We start from the raw sequence: 27,748 nt of genomic DNA, 5'->3' as shown, positions 1-27,748 counted from the left end.
TCGAACACTCCCCCTTCTGTCATTGGTTCTCCCAAACTTTGGTTGAGCCAATGCTGCTGTTGTTGGGCAGGTTGGGATGCTCAAACAAAGTAATGTTTTGAAAGCATCACATAACTACATTAACTATGTTTCCATCCAAAGTTTGCGAATTTAACTTATGCACAAAATTGCAATATCGCATAAAACATTTTCGAGTAAAGCACTGTTTCCATTCAGTGAGTCAAAGAGAACAAAATCGTCACCTCCTAATAAACTGGTGCTAAATATCACTAAGAAACATAGGAGAAGCTACTGTATATAATCATATAATAATCATATAATAAATTATTTGCATCTCAGAGCACGCACTCCGTGCAGACGAAACACAATAAACTTGTTATCTTGCTTTCAGAGGCGGATGCTGCTGTTTGGGAACGCAGTCATGTAAGACAGTTCTGTGAGGAATTATACCGAACCACACTGACGACAGACTTCTGAAACAGTGTTTCAGATGCTTTGCAACAAGATTTTTCCGCTGGTTAGTACAGTTATGCCGTCCTCTCGCACAAAGTCACATGACTTTTTTTTGATGCGCATCGAGGAATTAATTCGGTAAATGTGTTTGCATTGTAGTTTATGCGCATGTTTTCTTATCGGAGAGGAAATGTATCCGACTCAAACGAGCGCATACGTTTTTCATGGAATTTATGCGCATCTTGGCATTTCCATCCAGCAGTTTTTGATGCGATATCCCAAAATGCGCATAAAAATAGGTGGATGGAAACATAGCTATTGAACCTTTGAATGACTTCCTTACAGTTGTCTCTGCAACTTAAAAAAAACAGTTGGTAACACTTTATTTTAAGTTCAATTCTCATTTTTATCTAGTTGCTTATTAGAATGCATATTACTAGTATATTGGTTGTTTATTAGTACTCATAAAGCACATATTAATGCCTTATTCTGCATGACCTTATTCTACACCCCTTAATCCTACTCGATACCTAAATTTAAACACAACAAAAACTACCTTACTAACTATTAATAAGCAGTAGGTGTTAATTGAGGCAAAGGAAGATATTTGGAAGAATGTTTGTAACCAAGCAGATCTCGCCCCCCCCATTGACTACCATAGTAGGAAAAAAATACTATGGTAGTCAATGGGGGGCGAGATCTGCTTGGTTACAAACATTCTTCCAAATATCTTTTTGCATTCAGCAGAACAAAGAAATTTATACAGGTTTGGAACAACTTGAGGGGGAGTAAATAATGACCGAATTTTCATTTGTGGGTGAACTACACCTTTAATAGTGAATACGTGTTCCCTATACTGAAGTGTTACCAAACAATTTAGCTCACACATGGACATATAATGTTGTTTAATGTTCAAATTCAATTAAAAATGCTTCAATTATATGGAGTTTAACATTTACCTCTTAATTTTCAGCACAGAAAATCGTCTCCAACAAAAGATCAAAACCGAATTTCCTGTGAATTGTAACCTGCATCTAATATGCAGCAAAAGTATATAACATATCCGCTCAAATGAAACTAAAGACAAAGTCAGACTTGGTGCCCCATTGTATGGCAAGCGCACATGCAGCTGGGATGGCACCCCTCACAATAAGTGTTCTGTGGTGAACCCTTAGCACGTCATGTGATATAAAGAGTCACTGTGGTCAGATGATGCAGACTATTGTCTTCAAGGGCTCTTGGTCACAATCATCTTCCTCTCTCTAATTAGATCATACAGTCTGATGGACTGACACTTACAATTACAACACTTATTTTACAGGGGGAAAAAAAAAAAAACGACCCTGCAATATAGCAGTAGAATCTAAGTGTAGATTTGTCTAAGTGTATTTATTTTGACAAAAATAAAATTAGAACAATTACACATTAATAATACAAATAGGATATAAAAATACTTCTATGCTTTAATATCAAGTACAATTGGTTTAGCGGTATGCCGCTAACAGGCTCTTATACTCTGTGCTGAATCAATTCATCACTGGAGAGCTGATGGATAGGAGACTATAATGCATTTCCTCTTTTTTCACTACCGCTTTGCTATAAATGTCAATCTTCGCGTATCCCCGTCACACCGTACCGGCCCCAGCTGAACGTAATAGAGCTCTATGAAAACAAACTCCCATCATATTAGCTTAGTTATTACCATGCTTCACGTCAGAGAAGCTCCAGTAATCTAGTTATAGGACGACACTTGGGTTCTGTTCCCATTGAGGCCGCTGATAGAATAAGCCTTACACTCTTTATGTCTTTATTGAATGCACTTTAGGCAATATTTTAAAATTAGACTGGCAGATAGTGAATTTAACAGTAGTCCGGTTTGACAAAAATAGTTTTGTTTTTTCTTTTACCTGGGAATATCCTTTATCCCATATCTTTGTTGATGAGATCACTCGTTGTGATTTCTTCTCATGCGACTCTTGTGGGAACTGAAATTCCTCAGCATGTTGGTTAATCATTAGTGGAGGTGACCTGGAGAACGCAACAGTACAGCACATTACATCCAATGGCCTTGACTGTACTTACCAAGGGACGTCGTAATCGCTGCCATCAAATCTGCATTAAAGACTTATCTTTTGTTCGTTAATAGCACAAATAGCAACATCAACAAGGAGATGTAATTTACTAATTCATAATGGAAGGTGCAACGAAAGCACACCTATTTTAGACTGCTTCACTTACCAAACACAAAGAGTTTTTTCAGCCTAACTGTCTGGTGTTGGCAGTTTAGAGGGACTTAAAGCCAAACTGCTGTAGGCACTCTATATTGTATATTACTCAGAGAAACAGAGACAGAAATTAGATAAGAGTGTGTGATGCTTTCAGGCAATGTTTTTTTTTCCAGACAAAATGACTTATTAATGGTCACTAAGTTGCACAGAGGGACCAAGCCCTGCAGTCTTCAGCACCAGCCAAAGAAAACACACACACACACACACACACACACACACACGTGAGTGCATATCATAGATGTAGTACATACCGCTCAAGCTAAATTCTTCCCCTCGCGCTATAAATTTAATGAGTGTTTCATTTAACTACTTTAGAAATTATTGACAGCATATAATTGACTGCTCAAGAACATCTTGTACACAACAAAAATTATTTTTTAGTCTATATTTTTGTCTTGTTTTCTGGTAAAAATATTAAAATAGCTTTAAAACAAAATTAATTCACTTAAAATTTACTTTAGAATTCTTGTTTTATGCATAAACCTCAATAGAATTTAGAATTAGGGATAATTGTAACAATATATTGATACCTTATTAATTATTGTTTTTATCAGTTTGGTCAATATTGGATGTATAATTTAAATTTTATTACCAGTATTTTTCATTTATGTTACCTTAGCCACCATCTAACGCCCACTTAAAGTTCATCTTTAGAAACCCAATTTAATAACACTGTTAATATGTAATCTTTAGCAAATTTTAGAATGAACATCTTTTTTTCATACTGTATATCATACATTATAATTCACTTGTAGAATTTAAAACGACTGATTTCAGATTTTAGTGTTTTATTTTGAATTTATTTAGACAAAGCAGTACAATATTTTTATACTGTTTATTTATTGATTATAGGCCAAAGTATGAAAATAATTATCGGATTATTGCTATCATCCAAGATTTTAATAACAGCCTAATTAGCACAAGAAATAAAATAAGTTTAATTCAATATATGAAGAGTTTCAGTGCAAAAACCTCTAAGTCCGTCTGACAAATTTTCTTTTAAATGATCATTTTTTATCAGGCTCCTATGTTTAGGTTCAGTAATTTCACTTTAATGGCAATGAGTTGGCAATGTTAGTCAGTTATTCAAATGCCTTATTTAATAAATTTGACTGTCTTTTGCTGCAAAACCAGCTAAGTCCATGTGTGCTTTTTTGCAAAAACCTCTAAGTCCACTTCTTTGGACAAAAAGACATAGTTTCTGTCAGTTTTACAGCAGCAAAAGCAACGCTGTTGTGTTTATTTGCTACTCGCGAAATCCTGCCACTGTAACGATGGACAAAACATGATAAAAACTTGCAGCTCGACAATTGAAAGCGGCTCATTCGCACACCGTCATTCATCTTGAAATCATATGATGATCGATTTGCATCTTCCGATTGGTTCTTCTGTGGACTTAGAGGCTTTTGCTGACGGGAAGTGGCGTTTAGCGGTTTCTGCCAACGAACTGGTATTTCAGAATGGGATGGGGCTGGGATTTAGCGGATTTGAAGCGAAAGTATTTGATGAACGTATACTACTATGTTTGGAGAGCATTCGTTCAATATCATTATCTCATTTTTGGCGGCTTTTGCATCTGAACTCTTCATATATTCTCTGAAAACATGTCTTATACAGTTTTGTTTTAAGCATGTTCTGGAATTGTCTTTACTGGAAAACAAGAAAAAAAACACTGATTAAGAGAAAGATTTTTGCAGTAGATGAAAATACCATTCATTTTAAATGGTTATTTTCGGACTATGAAAACAGGATGAACTTGACCGTGTCCCACCAACAAGCATCACATGCTTCCTGCCCTAAAGTGTGACATTGTGGCACTGAATATCCACTTCCTTTAATTGCCTCTCAGCGTTAAGTGCTGGCTGCCATGGGCTGGAATTCTGTTGTCATGAAGGGACCTGTGACAGAACATAAACAGGGCGTTAAGTAGTTTCTAAAGGGCCTGCAAGCTCGCTGCAACTCCTTCCTCCTAAAGATAAGTTCCTGGAGTGGCACAAACTGAAAACACCTGCCAGTATCAGAGCCAGTCTTTACAAATAGACTTTGATGGAAAGTTCTTCCACGGACCAGGCGGGCCTCCTTTTTTTTCCACCCAGACTCCTTCCATGTTCTCCCATGTCACCTTGTGTGCAGTCTGCTCAGTGACACCACTGGTGATTATGTCATTATTTTGCTCCAGGGGGTTCAAACACATCTGTAGCACTCGTGCACGGCTTTCTCCAAACCCTGGCACATCTCCCACCCAACCGCCCCGTCTCTGTGTCCCTCCCTCTTCTCTTCATTAGTCTCGGTGCCAGATCCTTTCTTCAGCCAGACAAGAAAGACCCAACTCCAAGCTGCCTTTCTCCTCCTCCTGCCTGCTCCAGTCCTTAGGCCATTCTGTCCTCCATCTCCCCCCTCCTTCTCCTCCAGATGTCCCTCTTTCTCTCTTTCCCTCCCTCAAACACTCTCTTCTTTCATGGGGTTCAACTGCAATTTGAGACAAATGACTTCATAACCTTTAGCCCAAGCAGGTTTGAACCCAGACCCTCCTCTAGGTCAGAGACCTACTGCCCCTGAATTTGAAGTGCACATGTCATTATAGCATTGTTTGCTTTAGTAAATGCAGTGATATAGAAGGCTGAGAGGACCAATCAGATTAAGCATAATAAACATTCTTTATTAAATAATTAGTTCAACCAAAAATGAAAACTCATTATGAGTGGACCTTCTTTTTCAATGAAATGTAATGCATTAAAGCTTCAAAAAGGATGCAAAAGCACCATTAAAGTATCATAAATGTGGTGGATACAATTTGTATAAGTCTTCAAAAGCCATCTGACAACCAGAAGTCGTTATTCATCGTCAGTAACCAGACTAGTGAGATTTGTGAACAAATAATTCAGTTTTTGTTCACTGAATCAACCTTAAATTGAAATGTTCTGTCTCAAAAGAAGAAATTTGTTCACACTACTTTTCTTATGAGCTTATTCTTTAAAAGAAAATCTCCTTTTATGTTCCACCAAGAAAAACAAGTAAATAATGGCAATGTTCTTCCTTTTTTTTGGCTGAACAATTCCTTTTATAATGCTTGTTTCATCTTCTGTGGAAAAAAAAACAGCGAATGACCTTATTTAAAGGTGAGCGCAAATATATCCACTCACGCACACACTCACTATGTGCCAGCGTGCCTTGAGAAATGGGCATATGGTGCTTGCTCAAAGTTTTCTTAAGTATGAAAAATAGTTTTCATCAAGGCCACTGCAGAATCAGCAGCAGTATGCGCATGTTTGTCCAGCATTTCCAGTGAGAACCTAGGCGTGCTTCAAGGTTGCCGGGACAGTTTGTGGAGCTCAGTTGCATCACAGTGGGTTTTGAAAGAATCTTTATCAGAGAGGGAAACATGCAATCTGTTTGCCTGATTGACACTCCAGCCAAGAGTTTATCAAACTGCAAGGTTTTGCTTTCTATGTGCTATTGATTAGCTGGAGCCGAATGTCCAGCGTTCAGTGTAACGTTTCTCGTTCAACGGGATGTTGTTCTTTTGAAGTTAAGTCTAGCTCCAGGACAAGCAGTGATAGAGAGAGAAACTGAGAGGGAGTGGGTGGGAGGTGAGAGGGGTGGACTCTTATGCTTTCAGCCCCCTGGCCTTGAGACTTGTTTGCGCTCTGTCAATCCATTATCTCCTGACAAAAAAAACCCTCCTGCAATAGTTTAAGTGTAATATTTATTTTAAAAGGTCTTGATTTTGTTGTTTCTACTGGAATATATATATATATATATATATCAAACAACAGAATAAAGAACTTTGAGGATCCTTACCAGTAGTGAAAGGGAAGTGTTCGCTTCTCAGATTAAAGTTTGAGATAGGGAAATGGTGATTATGATAAAGCATGCTGCCCTTACACTATAGGTTCATGATTTTATATATTATTAAAGAGTTGTTTTATTGTTATTAGTGCCATATCGTACACTCTAAAAAATGCTGGGTTAAAAACAACCCAAGTTGGGTTGAAAATGGACAAACCCTTCAACTGGGTTGTTTTAACCTAGCTTTTGGGTTAAATGTTTGCCCAACCTGCTGGGTAGTTTTATTTAACTCAACTATTGTTTAAAAATTACTGTATTGCTTGCTTAAAATGAACCCAAAATATGTTTGAAATGAACATTTATTAATAAGTTTAATGAATAATAATTAAACAATAAACATTTATTAAATTGCTTATTGAAAAATATCCACCTTTTGATTATTTTTGTTGCTTCAAGTAATTATGTGTACTGATTTTTAATTTCCAACCTATTTTGGGATCATTTTAAGCCAGACATATAGTAATTTTTAAACAATAGTTGGGTTAAATAAAACTGCCCAGCATGTTGGGCAAACATTTAACCCAACCGCTGGGTTAAAACAACCCAGTCGCTGAGTTTGTCCATTTTCAACCCAACTTGGGTTGGTTTTAATCTAGCATTTTTTAAAATGTAGGTAGATTAGATACTGAGTTAATTTCAATAATAATAATGTTGCATCTTTGCATCACTGAAACTGTGAAATGTTATTTTACTTCTCAACAATCTCTGAGAAATCTTACTGGCCAGCAGGTGAATTTATCACCTTTGACTGGACGGGTTGGCCTGAGCAAATATAAGCCAGAAGATACACCAGCTCCAAACAAAGGCAATATCAAACAGGAGCCGCAATGAAATGGAAAGTAGACTCTTCCCCTTTAATGATTAACTCTGGTGAGAAAACCAGGACTTTCCTCTGAAGAAGAAACTCTTAGCAGGGACAGAGAGTGGGCCTGGGTTTTCAGTTCCCCACCCTGTGGCCTTTTGAGATACAAACGTTTCACAGATCGTGTCTTCATCTGCGGTACTCGTCCATGACATTTCCCACACACAAGCATTCGCTCAGCCCTTCTTCCCCTCCCCACGCAGTCCTTGATTTGTATGGCAGTTATCAGGAGGTAAGTCTCTCCTCAATCAATATTTACCCAACAAACAGAGTAGATTCGGGGGCAGTTTGTATAGAGGGCCCAAGTGCACACGCAGTGGGGTGAATGAATGCTGGTTGAAGTACCGGGGCTGCTGATCATGACCGCTCTACATGTCTCCCCCCTCTTTCACCTCCTGTCTTATGTTTCTCAGTGGAGGGGCGATATAATATCCCTCTTTTCATAAGACGGTCTCTGTGTCCTCTCATCCTTGGCAACAGCAGCGCTGAGGATGCAGTGCTGCCAGAAAACTGATCAAGCTGGGGGGCAGGAACCCGTGGCCAGCTAGTCATATTTGTAATCATACTAAATAACAAAAAATCACTTAAGTGATTTTTCAACACAGATTAAACTTAGCTGACAGAATTTGTGACATAATGTTGATTATCATAAAAAAAAAAATGTGGCTTGTCCCTCCTTTTCTTAAAAATGCAAAAATCAAGGTCACAATAAGGCACAATCGAAGTGAATGCGACCAATTTTTAGCGAATTTAAAAACACTTTTATTATGTATTTGTCACTTTTATTTAAAGGTTTTTTTTTTAAGGGTTTATGGTGTTGCTTTGTCAATCAAGGCAATACACTTGCAAAACTGGATATAACTTTACACAGAAAAGGTTACTGAGCTTTATACACTGTAAAAAGTAATTTTCATAATTTGTTATCACAACATTTTTTCTTTTGTCAAATCACCTTCAATAATTAATGTGGTTCAGATAGCATAATATTTTGAGTTTCTGTTGATTAAACCAATCGTCTTCATTGTATTAACTCAAATTTTTAATTTCAGTTAACTCAAAATTTTAAGGCAACCAGGTTACTTTTTAAGTTAAATCAACAATTATTTTTTACAGTATATATATATATATATATATATATATATATATATATATAGTAAAATCATGTTACACATTTTGTGGCCATATATTAAAACAGTGAGTATTTTAATGATTATGTATTTGCCCCATTTACTTCCATTAAGAAAGGACAAGTTGACTATATTGTATATTGTATATTGGATATTGTGACTACAAATGCTGTCAACTGAACTTAACTTGAACCCTGAACCTGAAATATTAAATATCTGTTGTTTCAGGTATATTACTTTAATAATATGATGTATTACCACGAATAGCAAAGAAAATCGGAACTTGGAACTGCTGGAAGTAATTGAGCAATCACTTAGGCTTTCACACTTTTTCACATCATCTACAGCCAAGAAGTGAAACACAGCGTGACAGCGTGTACAAAACACGGCAGCCACCGGCACACGTAGTGTTTTCTTTATTAGTATTAATTTTCTCCGAGGGCTCTGTGAGTCGTTTAAACCGTGCCTGACGTATTTTTCCTCTCAACTTGACTGAATCAGGAGTCCTAAAGAGGGCATATGAAATATTGATGTGGAATTGTCTGCCATGCGATTCAGCTGTGTTTACCGCACAGCAGAGCGGCCTTAGAGGCTTAGCCTACACAATAGCCGTAACAAAAGAACAACAGCTGATCCGTGTGAGGCGAGGAGGTGACAAAACAGTTAAAGCATGCTGCTGGCTATGGGCAAGCAGTCAGCAGATGCAGACAAAAGGGTTTGTGACAAGAATAACTCTCCCTCTCCCTCTCTCTCTCTCTCTCTTTTCCTCTGTCTCTCTCTCTCTCTCTTTCCAAGGCAAGCAGTCAAGAGGATCCAAAATACCAATACCCTTTTCTCCTTGACATTGTCTTCTTCCCTAGTCAGCATTTTACTGCCCTTTTATGGTAAAAAAAAAAAAAAAAATGAGTTTGAGAAATTCCTCACAGGAATATTCTTAGCAATGCAGCACTCTTGGGCTTTACCCCATGATAGCGTCAGTGGTTACACAAAGGAATCAGATTTGATGTGAACATATCTTTCACAAATAGGATAAAGACAAATCTATTAGCTATAAAATCTGTTACGCAGCTGCACCATACAGTGGCCTATCAGACATTTTTAAGGGGACCAATGGAAGCCCTGATTTTCAATTGAAAGAGCCAATCTTTTTTTTACTCTGGGACAGTTCACTCAAAAATGAATCACTTACTTACCCTCAAGTTGTTCCAAACCTGTATGAGTTTCTTTTTTCTGTTGAACACAAAAGATTGCTGGTAACCGGACAGTTGACGGTAGCCATTGACATCTGAAAATCTATATTATGGAAGTCAATGGCTGGAAGTCAACTGTTTGGTTACTGAAATTCTTTAAAATATCTTCTTTTGTGTTCAACAGAAGAAAGAAACTCATACAGGTTTGGAACTACATGAGGGTGAGTAAATGATGACAAAATTTTCACTTTTGGGTGAACTATCCCTTTAAATAAGAATGTAGCTTCATGAAACTTAGAGATGATTGAAATGAATGAGTGAACCATTTTTGAACTAGTTCATTAAAATGAATCATCCAAATAAACCAACTCACTAAAATGAATCAGGCTGCCCAATGCTAATTAATGGAGACAGTTCCATGAACAAAACTGAGAGATGATTCAAATGAATCAATTACTTATTTTTAACCAGTTGATTAAAATGAATCATCCAATTGATCCAACTCACTAAAATGATTCAGACTTTCCAATACAATTTGAGCAGATGGTCAACTTGTTGAAAACTCTAAATTATTGTCATTTTTATTGTTGAATCGAAGTATTCTGTTGAAAACAATCTTGACAGTTTTGTTAATTTCGGTCATTCTCCATTCGGGAAATGGAAGTGTATTGTCTTCATAGAAAATATCTAGTCGAATGCATTACCAAGAAAGCCACCGAGCAGACTGATTTGCTTTTAAGGGACTTTGGGAGTAAGAGACAGACTCCCTTCTGAGACCACACAAATTTGAGAAAGGCACCTCTATCACTTTCTTTCCTTCTTCCTGTGAGCAATTATTCTGTTGTTTTTCCAGAAGGCTGCTGGCCATTGTCTGAGGGGGTGGAAGACTTATAAAAGCGTGAAAAAAATAGGGGAGAGGGTATGTTGTGAGTTGGGGTGTTGGGGAGGTTGGATATCTATAACCTTTGTAATCCCCCCCACCACCACCTCTCTTCTCTTTTTCTTTCTCACCCCCTCCATTCCATGTGACATTCATTCATCAGCCAAGTGCGTTTGGCAAGCCCTTCGCCTATGAGCGCCGTCCCAGTGACCACTAACCTTGGTATGTCCTGACACTCGTGATGAGTATCTGCAGGACACAGAAGGCAAGCAGGCTGCTATGTCAGGCCTTTATTGTGTACTGCCGAGGCTGGGGACAGTCAGCATAATCAAACAAATGACCCCTGAAGGCTGTGCCCCTCGGGGAGGGAGAAGTAGAAGGAGACAGAGCTCTGGCCAAAAGCACTTGGGCAGGATTTTTTTTTTTATCTCCTCTTCTCTTCCCCCTCCCTTCCTATGATCTTGCCCCAGGAGAAAGAGTGGAGGAGGGGAGGAATTACTGTACGGCACTGTACAAAAATGTCACCCGTTTGAGACGGACAGAGTTTGAGCACAGCAGTGTTGCGGAGATACTTTAAATTACAAGTACCTTACAACACTTTCAAAGTAGTTCAACTGCAGTCAAAGCTGCCCATGAAAAAAGTAGTAAGTTACACTACAAGTTGGTAACAAAAAGTAGCTACATTGAAGCTATATATGGGAGCGATATAGCTAAATTATATCATTTATTGATAAAACAATAAAGCTATTAAACTAAAATAAAACCGAACACCTTAACTTATCTGAACTGAATCAAAAACAGTGCCAGACAACTAAATATTTATTTCAATGCCATGTACGCAGTGCCATTAAACAGAGAAAAGATTAAAATTAATTTTTGAATCAGTTCATTAAAATGAATCATCCAAACAAACCATCGCAAAGCTATTTGAAAGCGACAGCTCCACGAACATTCAAATGAATCATTTTAAACACTTCAGTAAAAAATTCAGTAAAAACTTCCCAAAGCTATTTAAGAGATATAGTTCCATCAACAAAATGGAGTGATGATTGAAATGAACTAATGAATTATTTTTTAAATGAATCATCCAAACGAACCATTGCAACGCTATATGAAAGCGACAGCTCCCCGAACATTCAAATGAGTCAATGAATCATTTTAGCCACTTCAGTAAAATGAACTTCCCAAAGCTATTTAAGAGATATAGTTCCATCAACAAAATGGAGTGATGATTGAAATGAACTAATGAATTAATTTTTTAAAACTAGTTCATTAAAATAAATCCTCCAAATGAATCAGCTCACTAGAGAGCATGTTTTGTCACCCTACAATGCTACTTGTTGAAAACACCAACTTGTTACTGGAAAAGCTATGCTATTATGTTACACTATTCAGTTAGCAACGTCGCTACTTTTAGCTATTTACTCCCTAAGCACATCATAAAAGGGAGGCAGAGTAGTGCACGTTACAGCATATAAACCCAATCAAGCCATCAACTACACTCTGTTGAATCATACCATCTAGTTTAACTGCCATTATAAGTTCAGTATTTATAGCCATGCTATATTTTAATACTGCATAACAACCAAAAGTCAAGCACTTATGATTGTGGCGGCAGAGTGAAACATCTTCCACACCGGTCAAGGCCTTCCAGACAAGGGTATGCCTTTGATGACAGTATATTTAACACACTTAATGGAAAAAAGGGAGCTGGGGATGGTGTGGGTCGCATGGATGAGATTCTTTGTCCTGACAACTGCTCACCTGGCAGGGCCTTTGAGAAGCAGTCAGAGTCTGATTGATAGTACTGACGCCAATTTAAGCGCTGATCTATGGGAGAAGGCTGCATTGATAAAAACCAACTATAGGACTTTAACCTTGCAGGGGTGGATGAATATTAGATGGTGCCATGAGCTCTGCTGTGTGAATACATTGATTTGGGATGGTTAGAGTATAAACTGATCTGACATCAATCAAAAAAATAGTGGAACAAAATTTTTTTCAATGGGTCAGTGGGGTCCAAAACAACATTAGACCCCCACTGACTACTATGGACAAAAACCCCCAGACATCTTCTTTTGAGTACCAAAAAAGAAAAAGTCATACAGGTTCGCAATAACATTAAGGTGAATAAATAATGACAGAGTTTTCATTTTTGGGTGAACTATCCCAGCTGTATCCGTCAAAGGCTAGCGTTTTCTCTGTGGCCTACAGTAACATATTTAATACGACAGCATTATGTTCTCGGATGCAACCTTTGTGTCTGTTTCTGTGTCCTCGTGCCTGCTTCCCCATCTGTGTTTGAGCGTGTGGGTGTTTGTGAGTGTGTGTGGCAGTAAGCACCATGTCTGGGAAGTGTCTTGTCTAGCTGTAGGGGAGGTGGCTTAGTTCTTTGCCTGGCTAATCATCTCTATAATGTTAGCGGAGAGGAACTGTCACTGGTGCTAAAGAGATCACAGGGCCAGTCTACAGTACGCCCCCGGTCTTGGCCCTGTCTCACGAACAACAGCCTCACGCCAGAGAGGATGTGTTCTGGTTGTAGAGAGCAAACTCCTAAGTAGAGCCCTACACTACCTGATTACATTGCTTGGGAAAACACTGCTGTTAGAGTTCAAGACCCTGTCCAAGAGCACCAAGCAACTTTCCTTAAATTCCTCCACCTTTGATGTAGGCTACAACTTTGGTTTGAAACTTGGTGCCCAAGAAATAAGCTACGTGATCTTTACAGAATCAATTTTCTCTGGAACCCGATAAGAATGTAGTATTTTATGGGCCGCTATCAGTGGCAGAATCTTCTTCTTCCCCTTCTAGAAGTGGAAGCATATTGAGACAAAAAGACATTTTATGAGACATCGCTAACAATCTTGTGTCAAATAAAGGGAAGTCAACAAATTATGTTTCACTCCCTCTAGGAAGTAGACTCTAAAAGAGGAACAGCTCAGGTAATGTTTAACCCAATGAGTTCCCCTTGGTTACAACCTCACAAATTCTGCCACATTCAAAACATTGACTGTAAGGTGTTATGCAACGGTTTGATTTGTCTTGTTGCTGTTTTCACTGTAACCTTTCAAAAGCAATTAAGTACTTTCACGTCCCCCAGTGTTGCAGTTAGACAAAAAGAAGGAAAGACAATTGATATAAAAGATTTGAAAGACTTAACAGTTAAGTTCCACTCCAACACGGGTATTCAAGTCGCCACCACCAGAATGTGTTTCAGCTACTGAAACAAAGAGGAATTAGTGTAGTGACTATGTTTGGGGCTGTTCTCTACGTCCCCTCAGACTTGGCAGCCCGACGCTCCCCTACACAGTTTCTGCCAGGAGGGTCTTTCGGCTCTTGGAGGGTCTCACTTTAGCCTAGCCTCAGTTGCAAAATCTTATTTTCTTTTTTCCCTTTCTTTTCTTAATCAGAGACTTGGGATTGAAACATAATATGTTTATTAATGTCATTGTCTCCTTGTGTATCAGCAGGTTCCGGAGCGATTCCTGGAAGTGGCGCAGATCACGTTACGGGAGTTTTTCAATGCCATTGTGGCAGGCAAAGATGTTGATCCTTCCTGGAAGAAGGCCATATACAAGGTCATCTGCAAGCTGGACAGTGAGGTCCCAGAGATTTTCAAATCTCCAAATTGTCTGCAGGAGCTTCTGCATGAGTAGTGATTTGAATTGCTTACCAAGTATCATCCCTTCTTTTCGAGAAATCTTTACAAAGTAAGAGGTAGCATTCCTATTTTTAAGTCCCGGCTACTTTTGAATGACTTAGCTGTTAATTTTTTTTTTGTGCTTCTTTTTGGGAAAGTCTATAAAATTCTTGATTGTTTTGACTGTATTCAATCCTTACCCCCTTTTCCATGCCTTTAAATTGGGCATTACTATGTTTACCAGACAAAATGGTTAACAAATGGAACTGACACCCTGAATTTCTCTCTTTTATTGGTCATTTTTGTTGAGGGCTTTGTTTTATCCCCGGATGTTTGCAATGTGTGATGGTTTTACTATTGCTGAATAAGACTTGCATTTGTAGCTTGTATAGATGTAATTATTATTTATGATTAATATAATTATTACCATTAATGTTATTCATGCTTGCTACAAAAAAAAGGAAGAAAGGAAAAGAAAGACAAAAAATTGACATGTGGTATTCTTGTTTCTCATGGCAATGCTACAGAAAATAAATTATTCTTTGGACAAAAAAATAATAATAATAATAAAGAGGGGTATACATTTTCTATGTGGGAAATTCATATATATATAATATAAAAAATATATATATTTGATGTTATTCTTGAAAGGAACAGCATTAACTGTTTTTTTTTTTTTTTTTTTTTTTGGTTTAGCCATTCTTCCATGTTGGCTAGGGTCCAATGTTCTTGTGTTTTGTGTCCACATTGATAGCACTGGCTCTAGGGAGGGAGGCCTACTCGTAGGTTTTTTCCCCCCTTGACGGAGCAGCCTCTCTTGTAACTAAGCAACATGGCCATTTCATACTGGGGCAAGCCAGTTCGGCACAAAAAAAAATGGACGCCTTCCCACTGAGAAACCATTCTTGCTCATAAAAAACACGCTGTCACAACTGCTCACATAAACACACACACACACATCACTCTCATACATAGACGCTAATTCACAAACGCAAACACGTGCCGTACGGCATCAAGAAAAGAGAATGGTTGTTGTTCATTTTCTCCACCTGCTGGCTGGGAACACCTCTATAATTGGACCGTAAATTTGGTAGATTATCTCAAGTTCGGTTTACACAGTAGAGATTTTGGCTGAGAATAATTATTTGAGCATTAGCAAAAGTTTTTTTTTTTTTCTTTGTACGTACTGGATTGTACATAGTTTATTTGTTAGAAATGTACAGATTTGCTTAATATTCACAATCATCTGATTATGCTGTGGCGGTGTACAGTTTATCAGTAGTGAAACCATGTTAGAGAGAGACATTGTTTGTTTGAGTTCAATTGTACATTTCTATGAATCATATGAAGTTGCTTTTTAGTAGCTAAGAGATCCACGCAAATAACCAATTACAACAATTAGCCTACCCAAGAGAAAAAAAGCACAGTTTCTTCTCAAATCGGTGTTCACAAAAGAAAAGAGGGCCTTCAGACTCTTTGTGCATCCCTTCCTAGTTCATAAATAAGAGTCGGCAGTAGAGGGCAAGGGCTGGACATGTGATCTGCTCTGGAAGCCTGTGCCGTTTGCATTGGGCAAATCCAGCTGATGAATTGAAACGCAGGCCGGCAATTATTGTCAGCACAATGCCTTAAAAAACCTGCTGACTTCTAGATTAATGGGCACAAAAGAGCATGAGGTGCTGTCATTCTGTCGCCAGGGCTGGCATCATCCACAGCCCCCGGACAACGCACAAAACGCCAAGCTATTCACTATGCATTGTAAAGAAGAGGAAAAACAAACCCGAAACAAAGTTAGGAGTTGAAAAAAGGAGATGTTTGGCCCTGTTCTCTTCTCAAGTCTCTCACAAGGCTGTGCTGACATACGTTCTCCTTTACATGCATTGTGATAAATAAACGATTCTTTCAAGTCGTAAGGAATTCTGTTATCACTATTAATTCATTTAAAGGTGATGCTTTGCAACATTTTCAACCAAAAAGTGAAGCTTGTGTCATTGCAGTATTTGGTCACACTTTACTTTAGGGTCCAATTCTCACTATTAACTATGACTTTTGCCTCAATAAACTCCTAATTACGGCTTATTTATAGTTAGTCAGGTAGTAGTTAGTGTAGGTATTGGTTAAGGGATGCAGAATATGATCATGCAGCATAAGGCATTATTAAGTGCTTTATAAGCACTAATAATCAGCCAATATCCTAGAATATGCATGCTAATAAGCAACTATTGGACCCTAAACTAAAGTGTTACCCACTATTTTAATTTGCGCATTAAATGGTGCTTAGTCAAATTCATCTGCTCATATTCAGCTGTATAAACAGGTATTGCGTATTTTACGCACTTAATGAATCTGATAATTGCCTGTGCCTAATGTTAATCACACCAGCAAATTATTTTTGTTTTTTAATAAAAAACTCTACCATAAAATGTGACAGAAATTATACGATTTGAATCCTATGAAGAGACATAAAAACATAGATCGACCTGGAAAAACAATAGCACAGATTGAAATGGAGGCTTATATTTTCCACATATAGGTTCTAGGTAATGAACTACATGCAAAGTCCATGAAAAAAATAACTTTTACAGCCCATTTGAAGAAGAAGAAGAACTTAGTTCCCCATGAATTGGATGTATTTAAGCCATTTAATGTAGCACAGAGGCAATGAGTGTGCTTAGGTGTGTGTGCGTACTTACTTGTGCATGTGCGTGTTTGCAGGGAGTGTGTGATATACACGCATGATAGTACGTTAGTTTTAGTTCCCATAAGGACTTCTGTTTATTTTCTTTTATCTATTGTTTCTCTTTTTGAATTTTTCTTTGTATTTATCACTGTACTGCATCTTCAAGACAAACCAGAGGGAGGTTACGTTCAACATCTCAAGTCTTTTTTTTTTTTTTTTTCCTTGCTATTGTACATCTAGAAGTGTTATGATGTTTTAAATGTTTCGAGTGGCGACTATTTTTCTCCCCTTCATCTCAGCACCTCTTCAGGTTTGCCCGTCAAAGGTGTTCTCGAATAATTTGGTATTGAAATGAGATGGATCTGTTTGCGTGGTTACACAGGGTCATTTGCTGTGTTGCTTTGTGTCGAAAATCCTAAATGTAGCCGTGTACATTTCGCACTCCATTAAGGACACTCTATAGAAGAAGAAAAAAACTCTCTGAATAACCTTGATTCAAAGTATGGGTATGAAGTACACTATTACTACACTATTGCTCATTTACATTTGACATGAAGAGAAACTTTTTATTTGTTTTCATGCGATGGAAAATGTGGTGATCTGTACAAATCAATTGCCAAACTCAGTTTGGGACTGTTTTTTATTACAAAGAAAGACATTACTGAAGAGAAAAGGAAGAAAGAAACTTTGTATATGACTATATTTCTGGGAGGGGAACAATTATTTGTACTGAATGCAATGTGTTGTACAAGACTCTTGACTCTTTGTAGATTTGATGCTGTATTTATGAGGTGTGTGCTCCCTGAAGGGTTTTAAACATGATTTCACTGGCTTCGACATGTATGTAAATACAAACCTAAAATGAGAAAACACTGCCTTTCTATGATTTAGCAATATGATGTAAATAGCATTGTTATGCTTTTTTTGTATGAAAGAACTCTTTGATTCTAGTATGGTAATTCCAGCTGAAACTGTTACAATTTTCTTTGATACGTTTTGAAGGATACACATACATTGTTAACGGGATAGCATTGTGGATTTTGTTGTCAATTTGTCATGCAGAACTTTCATAATTTATTGGTTTAATTTATCATAATTTATTTGGTGATGGTGTACAATTTTGGTATTTCTGGGGATGTATTGTAATTTTATTTGGTAGAAAGAGACAATATAAATGCCCTCCTAAGCTCCTTAACTCTGTAGAGACATAAAGAGACACTTATGTCCAGGTAGCCATTGTAATTTCAGACACTGTAGTCATAAGAGACGCTTGATGAAAAAAAAAAAGGAAAGAAAAAAAAAGATGTACAAAAAAAACCTTTTCTTCTATCTTGTTTGGAAGGTGAAAAAATGTGTGTTTTGAAGTTTTTATTTCTAATCACTTAATCAGACTTTTACCTTTGCTTTTTACCACCTACACAATACAGTAGTCAAAGTGCCTCGTGTGCCTTCCATCTCCTCGGAACTGAATGTATGTGCAGTATATATGCAAGCTTGTGCAAAATAAAAACTAAGTCCTAGATCAGGTGTTTCCTTTTGCCATTTGTCATCATTTTAATCAGCATGGTAATCAGAGAAAAAGGAGATTTGGAGTTGCCTGTGATGCCAGAAGAACTGATCTGTTGTAAATGTAGAGATATTCCACACATATTTAGCCCTGTTTTGGGCTTAAAGTAATATTTCAGGGTCAGTTCAACTTAAGACTCACAAAGTTGATTGCCATGAAAACTCATTTCAGCTCGTCATTTTCTTTTATAAAGAGAAAAAATTCTGGGTTACAGTGAGACGCTTACAATGGAAGTCAATGGGGCCAATCACTAAACAAGATACTATTAAATAGTACAGCCTATAATACAATACTGTTTCTATTGAATAGAAGACGTAAACAGTATGAGTATTCTGATTTTAGCGCGGGAAAAAAACGGTAACCTTTTCTGTGTGATGATAGACCTATATTAAATTGTACATGACAACATAACGCTTAAAGGATTAGTTCACTTTCAAATGAAAATTAGCCCAAGCCTTACTCGCCCTCAAGCCATCCTAGGTGTATATGACTTTCTTCTTTCTGATGAACACAATCGGAAAAATATTAATAAATATCCTGACGCATCCAAGCTTTATAAGCGTTACCAAACGAGTATGAGTTGAAGACAGTGTCTCCATCCATCATAAACATATTCCACACGGCTCCGGGGGGTTAATAAAGGCCTTCTGAAGCGAAGCGAAAAAAAAAACAAGTTATTAAGTAAAATATCTAGCTTCCACCAGACCGCCTTCCATATTCAAGTTACGAAGAAAGTGTAAACTGCTGTCGCGTCAGTTAGACTTTTTCCATAAGTTGAATAGGGAAGGTGAAGGACGTAGCGTAAGCTTTTTGAACTGCAAGAGTTTTACACTTTCTTCGTAAGTAGAAAACGGAAGGCGGTCTGGCGGAAGCTAGATGTTTTTTATTTTTTTACACAAACGCATTGCTTTGCTTCAGAAGGCTCATACTCGTTTGGTAACGCTTACTGCCATTACAAAGCTCGGATGCGTCAGGATATGTATTAATATTTCTCCGATTGTGTTCATCAGAAAAAGAAAGTCAGATATACGGCTTGAGGGTGAGTAAAGGTTGGGGTAATTTTCATTTGAAAGTGAACTAATCCTTTAAAACTCTAAAATGACTATAAGGTTTACAAGAGTGACTTTGCAGCTTAAATAGTAAGATTTTAAGTAGGTATTTTATAAATTTACAAGATTCACATTTCTGCTTTTAAATTCTCCAAAAATTGGCCACATTCACTTCCGCTATGTCTCATAGAGAATTTTTTTTTTTTTAAATAACCAACAATATGAGCTGAGCTTAAATTGTAATAAACGTGTAATATTTATTTAAGCTAACTGCCTAACTATTAAAATGTTTATAGGCTTTTTCTAAATCAAATTCCTAATCAAGCCTGTTATTTTGCAAATCTTTGATTAAGCTGAATAGAGTGACTGGCGATACACTTCATCAGATATATCACGATATTGTTTCTCAATTATGCTGTCTTTGACAGAATGGTGTCATTTCAACTGGATTAATAGGAACAATCGGGAAAAAAAAATAAAGTGCTTCGAATACACACATCAACGTCCAATCTTAATTGCAAAGAAAGGTGCGCGTGGGGAGAAAAGAGCAGCGCTCGCGCTATTGTGGCTCGTGCGGCGTTGTGGAGGGAAGCGGGGCGGCCGCCGCTGTAATTTATAGTCTGATACAAAGAGGCACTTTAGTGGGCCCGGACCGCTCCAGCGGCTCCGCTGAACAGGAGGTGGGGTCAGATACCCCCCTCCCACCCCCATCGCCACCCTCCGCGCCATAATGACGAGCAGAGCCGCTCGCCGCTCCCCTTCTGTTTGATTTCATCATCGCGCCTTTGAAAAGCACATCTTAACAGCACAACAATAAAACAGCTGTGTTTGTGTTGGCCCATTCATTGTTGAAAATTTTACCACCATCCCCTCTTCTCTCCCCTCCCTAAAGAGATAACACGAGAATAATGTCGCTACCGTGATGCTCTCTCAGAAAAGAGAAAGGAAAGATGGCTGTTATTAATTGGTTGTTATTAAAGCAGTGGGGGATAAAGGTTCGATGTTCTCACAGGCCTGTCCGTAAGGTAGAATGAATTTTGATGGCTTTGTTGTCGCAATGTTGTAAGCATATGAGATTTTTCATTAATACAATAAATTGTAAAGAATAAAATGTTTTGTTTTTGTTTTTTTTTCGTTCAAAATGCGAACAAACACTAAAGCTTGTGTAAGCAGCACACCGGCAGGCTGACCTCTGTCAGATCAGGGCATTTTGTTTTGGATGTGTAGAGCTAGCACTAACAGGCGTGTGTGACCTTCCCTTTATCAAGAAGACAATGACCTCATCATTCCTTCTGGCACTACATGCAACTTCAGATGCAGCTGCATCGGTCTGGATCCAGGGCTCATGGCTGAATCCAAACGACATGACCAGGCGCGGTCAAACGCGCCAGGCTCGTTTCTTCGTCCTTTTTACGGAGGAGGACGAACCTCTGGGGCTTCCCGCCTCAGCTCGGAGCCGACAGGCTCCTTGCAGTTGGGCTGAAGCAGCATCCTTGCATTACACGAACAGTCTGCTTCATAATCAAATACCATCTGTCGCTACATCTGAACCTGTTTTTAACATCTGTGCTTTCTGGTCTTAACAAAGCTTTAAAAACCAATTCACAACTTTCACAGCTCACTGGGCTGGATGTGTATATTTACTACTTTTAATACATCTTTCTGCTACTTTTATGAGGGCTCTGCTCTCTCCCAGCTGGGGGGCTGTTAGGAGGGCTGCTGGTAGGATGATACTGCCTTGCTCAAGTACCAACTGGCCTGCCACGAGTAGCCAAGTGCAGAGCGCTGCCGCACACCGGGTCACAAAGGAAAAGGAGTGAGACGGAGGGAGGGAAAACAAGGCGAAATGTGCCCCGATGAGAGAATGAACACCTTTTGCCAAAACAAGTTTTGTCCATTTGCCCCTCCGAAGAGGAGGCTTGGAGTTGATCACGCTTGAAGCCCTATTACTGGAAATGGCACTGCAGGCCGAATGGCAACCAAGGGGAGAATCAGGACCGTGGAGCAGAAGTGTGTTCAGGGTAAATGGGTAAGTGAAAGGTCCCTCCGAGGACAGATCGGTCTGTCACCTCGCACATGCCGAGGAATCTGCAGAGTGTCTTCTACAGTTTCGAACCCATTCGCCAGCAGATGTTACCGGAGAGGGTTCCAGAAAACATGACGGTACGTTGTGTAAAGCCAAAAGTAGAAGTCAGGCCGATGTTTTCTATTCGCTAGGTCTCATATTTCCTACATGTTGAGCAAATCTTTCTATTTAATTTGTGTTCTCATTTCATAACGAACCACATATGTAACAAAACGACATAAAAAGTGATGCTAAAGTCCCATTGGTTGGCATTTTTTTCTCTCTAAGCCTTGAACAAATTTTATTGGTCAATGAGAATGTCTTTTTTAAAAAGACATAGTTTAACTTGGCATGTGTCAAGTTCTTAAATATACTTTTTGTATTCATGTTGGGTTCACATGGTTTCAAAAAACTTTTATACCATTTAGAAAAAAGTTTTAATGTAATTACTTTATAAAAATGTCATGTGGTGTAACCATCAAGTGAAAAATAATGGCATGTTTTCCTTACACCTTGAACACATATGAGTGTAAACAAAATCATTATTTTCAAAGTTTTAAAATATATTTTTTTAAGGTAAAATTATCATTAGTACGTTTTTGGGAAGTCAAAACAAATGACATTTTACAACCTTAAGCTAACTTTGCCTTGTCATAAAAGGTCGAATCTGATATTTTAAGAGATTTTATGAGGGTGAAGAGGGTGCGTGAGGTAATGCAACGCTGTTTGCTAACCGCCACAAAAGGAAGAAGCGCAGAAGAAGAAGAACAGATGATTTTGTTTACGTGTAATCTCTCAACCAGTGTTTCAACTGCAGATAGATGTCAATAAAACATCTTGAGAATAATATCTCACGTAGCATTACATTTACCTCAGGCAAGTCATTTAGTGTCCACAGCATGTTAGTTCACTAGAAAAATTAACTCTAAAGGGGAGCATTTCACTAAATATGTGCAGTATATTAGCTTATATATTCATTATATTTACTTTACCTGTTAGTAATGTCTTAATTATTTAATGTTTAAATAAATTTGTCATGAAAACAAGTTATGACAGTAACTGCGTAAATGACCATATTTCAACGCAAAACCTGCTTTATGTGCAATTTACATTTTTTGTGTTGATTATTATATCTAAAAATAAATAGCAACTGAATTTAAAAGTTTGGGCTCTGTTGTTAATTGTAACCTTTAATATTATAGTAATGTCCAAGAAAGGGCTCTCTGTATATAGTTATATATAAAAAAATGTATCCTTAAGAAAATGTTAATTATAATTGAATTGGTTTAAAGAGACACAGTTCAGTTAAAGTTCAGTAGCAATTTTATGTATAGTTTTATTTAGTTTCCCCCTGCTGTACTGAACCCGTACTGAATCATGATTTCAATACCGAGGTACGTACTGAACAGTCATGTTTGTGTACGTTACACCCCTTTAGATAGATAGATAGATAGATAGATAGATAGATAGCATCATTGTCACTGACCCATATAACATAATCTGAATCAAATATTTGTTTTGTAACATTTGATGCAGATTAATTTGGTGCATTTAATTATGTGCAGCAGAAAAAACACCTTTTTCTCCCTCTGTGCCCTTTCAGAAAAGGCTAATGTTTCAGATGACTTAGTGACACCTGGTGGCAGATTCATTACTCTGATCTCAGCTAATAGAGTCAGTTCCCACTCCTCCAATGTTGGGGGGAGGACAGACCACAAGCCCGTCATTAATTAAGAGCCACATAAGATCATTAAAAAGTCAATAGGGCCTTTCAAGTCTGTGAGCGTTTTCAGCATGCCAACTGAAAGCCGGACCTTTTAAATCAGAGAAGGGGAATAGCCACAAGCATTTTACTTTCAACTGGCTTCTGTTTCACTTCCAAGTCCTCCTCCATTAGCATTTCCAGAGTTTTCCTCAGCAAAGACCATTTCATATTTGATAATGTGCCTCAGCGGGATTCTCTAAGGGTGACTCTCTTTTCTTGATGTGTGATATTTACTGTATGAGTGTGCACAGCCTTAGAGTGTGCCATGACTTGTCTGCGTGGTTTCATTTGAGCAAAGACCTTCTGATGTGAAGACTTCTGGACAACATACTAGCTTTATTTTACGTTTTGTGTTGTGTGCTTTGAAATCAACGTGATTTACATTGCATTAAAAGTCAAAGTCTGTTCAGATGTTATGTTGAAGTGCTCTACACAGAGGAATAGGCTTTGCTCAAAGACAAACCATCAGCATATGAGACCTCTTCAGTATGGAAGCCTGTTTCTGCCTTAGAGTACAAAATAAAAAGGATAATTGTGTGATAAAGTTTTAAAATAAGTAATAAAGTCACATTGTGAGATTAAAAGTCACAATTGTTGCTGCTGCAAATGAGGATGCACAGATATTAAAATTATGGACAATATTTGAACGATAAGATGATAATGATGATTAAGATGATTCATTTTATATATAATATGTACATTTTTTTAATTGTAGTCATCTAAAATAATAAACTAAGTACACTAAGTACAATTTTTGATACCAATACTGAAATATCTGAAATGCTTCCAATACTAATTTTCCGCAGATTAGATACACAATACCCGTTTTCTTGCTCTTTCATCTCTCCGACAGCGAGTTGACACACAAACCCGCCTCCCCTCACTCACTCGTTTCATTTGCTCCAGATGAATATTTTTGGTGTTACAGGGTTGAACTTCGGCATGGAATTGTGCATATTGCGCATAATTTTACTCATTCCCGCAGATGTTGTGCTTACACCCAAAGTGTGCACACATAAAGCCACCTTAGTACTAAATTGAGTTCTTTTCGCTACTTATTGTGCTTAAACAGTCAAATGCACACAAAATAATGTCGAAATGCAGGTCTTATTCATGTAAACACAGTCAGTTATGTTTTAAGTGAACGTAAACAGTGGAGAAAGAAAACGCATGTGTAACAGTATAATGGATCCGTGCATCAGGTCTTAAAGTGACAGCAGCCTAACATACCTGCTGCTAAATTATAAGATAATATTAAAAATATCTATATGGTATTTTTTTCCTATGGTATCAATGTCAAAATTGCTGAGTGGCTAGTAAATTTGGAAAACCACTAGCCACAGTGGCTGCTGAGCAAAGTCCTGTCAAGCCCTGATTGCACTTAACAGTGTAATTTTAATTAAATAGGGGAAATGAGCATGTACATCTAAAAATCCATTATTTACCAATACTAATGGATTCAAAAAGGTTTTGGCCGATAATCAATTTAATGAATTTTCATGCATCCCTATAGGGTCTCAGTATCATGACAATGGCAAAATAGCTCTGATGTGGCATTTCTTATACACAAAACCTAAACTTATTCAAACCTTAACACTACTTGTTCGCTGTCATGCAAACATTGATATTTCTTTTAGGAATTCATTAAAACACTTTTGAAAAACCTTTCCAAAGTGAGGGACAGCTGTGTAGCATTTGAAGAACCATCAACTCTCATTCCTCCTAATTGTCATGCCATGCATTAAGTTTCTCAGACAATAGATAAGAAAGACACAGGCGATCTCTGAAGATGAGGAATGGCATGCTTGCAATGTGCCTAAGAAGTGTGTGTTTTATTTTCAACTTTTACAAGTTAGTTCTGGTCCTCCTAAGGAATAACCTTGCCCTGCTCATGTCAAGGCAAGGCATGCCTTAGAAGGAGATATCCTCTTGACAGAGGAGGCCTCTCATTCCTAAAACACTCCGTGGTACACTTTTAACGCTTGGGTTACAGCCCCCTTAATCTGAGCTTCTCATGAGTGATGCATTGATATGGCTGATATTTATACACAGTGGGCAATGCCACCTTACCACGTATTTCATATTATCGCACCAAAAATGAGGTTATGAGGTACAAATTAGCAACAGATTATACTCTGAAACTTGTATTGAGCAGTAAAAACATTCATAGAAAGTAGGCAATACATTTATCAGGGCTTCAGACAAAAAAAAAAAAAGAGGATAAATATGTGAATAAAAGCCTAAATTCAAACTGTTCATCATATAAAGTGATCGAGTCTCTTTAGAAAATTTGGACCATACCGCTCAATTCATATGGATTAGTTTTACGATCTCTTTATGAACTTTTTGAAGCGTCAAAGTGGCAGTTGTGTAGCTGTCTTTGGAGGGACAGAAAGCTCTCAGATTTAATCAAAAAGATCTTCATTTGTGTTCTGAAGATGAACAAAAGTCTTGTGGATTTGGAACGGCATGAGGGTGAGCAATTAATGGCAGAATTATTTATTTATGGGTGAACTAACCCTTAAACCAATAATATTTTGATGTATCTTTAAGTACATGTTGCATATGGAAAAACCAGTCAGTAAATAGACTGATGTAACATACAGTAATAGACAGTTATGCACTCAAGATTTTTGACTGGGAAACAGTTCATAAGAGTCATTTGTTCACAAATCAGACATCACAGCTCATGGTGTGTTCGTTGATGCGTAATGGAAACAGTCATGCACTCTAAATGTGAAGTCACATTTAAATTTTGCAAGTGAAATACAGTCGTTTCAACTGGAAAAGTGTGAAACACTGGTTTTCATGTGAATTCACCGCGTTGACCAACAGAATGCTGCTTGCTTTGACTTCTGTGTAAGCGGTGCGACAACAGTGCTAGTGAAATTTTGCTAATGCGACTTCACCTTAACAAGACGATATCTGACAAAACATCCCATGAATGCAATCTACATTTCTACATAGTCTTCCAATCAGCATTTTAAATTATTGTCACAAATTGGAATTTTTGCCATCATATTTGCGACAAAATTATTTGCACTCTGGAGCTCTTTTTCTGCAATGTGAAGTATTGCCAAATAGCTCTAGCGGGTGGTCTCTCTCATGTAGTGAATGTAGTGTGATTAGCTCCCCTAATTATATTTTCTAGGGGTGTTTCTGAAGATTAGCATATTGTAATATTACTGCTGAAAAGAGTGGAAGATCCCAGAGAGGCTGTAATACTGTACCACGCGCTCACACTCCGGTCAACCCCAATAATTCTACAACAACTGGGAATCTACCTACTGAAGATTAAATGATCATAAAGTATTAATGTGGGGAAATTTCATTAGGGTCCAAGATAGATTAAATCTACTTGGAGAGTAACTGGATATTCAATATCAATTCAGACAAGGTTGTTGTATAGTAAATCTATTTTGCTAAACATGTTCGTCTTTCCTCCTGAAACCAAGGCTAATTCATCTAAATTTAAAGATGTCTATAACTCAGTGTATTATAAAACGGTGGATACAGACTACGCTGAGATGTCTAGAGATTATCTATGAAACCACTGGCATCATGGTACTCTGAACCCACGCCTCTGACTTTGCCAATCTCCTTCTGCATTTGAAATGCCACAATCAAATCTATTTGAAATCTTCTTACGAGTAAGCTAAAAAGATTAATATCTTTTTAACCTTGCAGGTTATTACTTACCTTACAGAGGAGGGATTATTACAAACCTGTTTTCTTCCCAGGAACTATTTCTGGGTATGATTATATTCTAATGTAAGCAGGACAGGGTGGCCAAATAGAAGAGAGCTGGACTTGGCATAGCAAGGTCTCGTGTCTGTCTTTGATGATACTGTGACCTACATCCCTCTTTGTAAGGTTCTGAACCTGTTTATCAGAAAGACCAAGGAAGCAAACAAGGGATAGATCACCCAAAAAATAAAAATCCCCCTCATGTCATTCCCATCCTGTATGACTTTCTTCTGTAGAACACAAAAACACAAATTTTAAAGGATTAGTTCACTTCAGAATTAAGATTTCCTGATAATTTACTCACCCCCATGTTATCCAAGATGATCTTTCTTTCTTCGGTCGAAAAGAAATTAAGGTTTTTGAGGAAAACATTCCAGGACTTTCCTCCATATAGCTGACTTTAACGGTTACCAACGGGTTGAAGGTCCAAACTGCAGTTTCACGCATGACCTTTTCAACATGATTACGTAATGCGTGGCGCATCGCAAAGCTAGTGCAAGATGAGCATTTGTGGTTAAAAAGTATATAAATTTGAATTTTTTTTTGGAAAATGACCGATCGTTTTGCTAGATAAGACCCTTATTCC

The 27,748-nt window shown here is 37.7% G+C and overlaps 1 protein-coding gene across 5 annotated transcripts in view; it reads left to right on the top strand.

The window, feature by feature from the left end:
• prox1a (prospero homeobox 1a) overlaps positions 1 to 18,491 on the top strand; it is a 41,752-nt gene extending 23,261 nt beyond the window's left edge. For 4 of the 5 annotated variants that reach the window (XM_051868062.1, XM_051868060.1, XM_051868059.1 and 1 more), the window contains exon 5: positions 14,117 to 18,491. In XM_051868062.1, coding sequence (XP_051724022.1) covers positions 14,117 to 14,305 — 189 coding nt within the window. In that variant the 3' untranslated portion in view covers positions 14,306 to 18,491. The remainder of the gene's footprint in view (positions 1 to 14,116) is intronic. The other variant, XM_051868063.1, reaches the window with a different exon arrangement.
• Positions 18,492 to 27,748: the final 9,257 nt, after the last annotated feature.

Source organism: Ctenopharyngodon idella, chromosome 17 (assembly GCF_019924925.1).
Source record: "Ctenopharyngodon idella isolate HZGC_01 chromosome 17, HZGC01, whole genome shotgun sequence".
NCBI lineage: Eukaryota > Metazoa > Chordata > Actinopteri > Cypriniformes > Xenocyprididae > Ctenopharyngodon > Ctenopharyngodon idella.
Note: the sequence above shows the minus strand (reverse complement) of the source record. Positions and strands in the feature narration are given on the sequence as shown.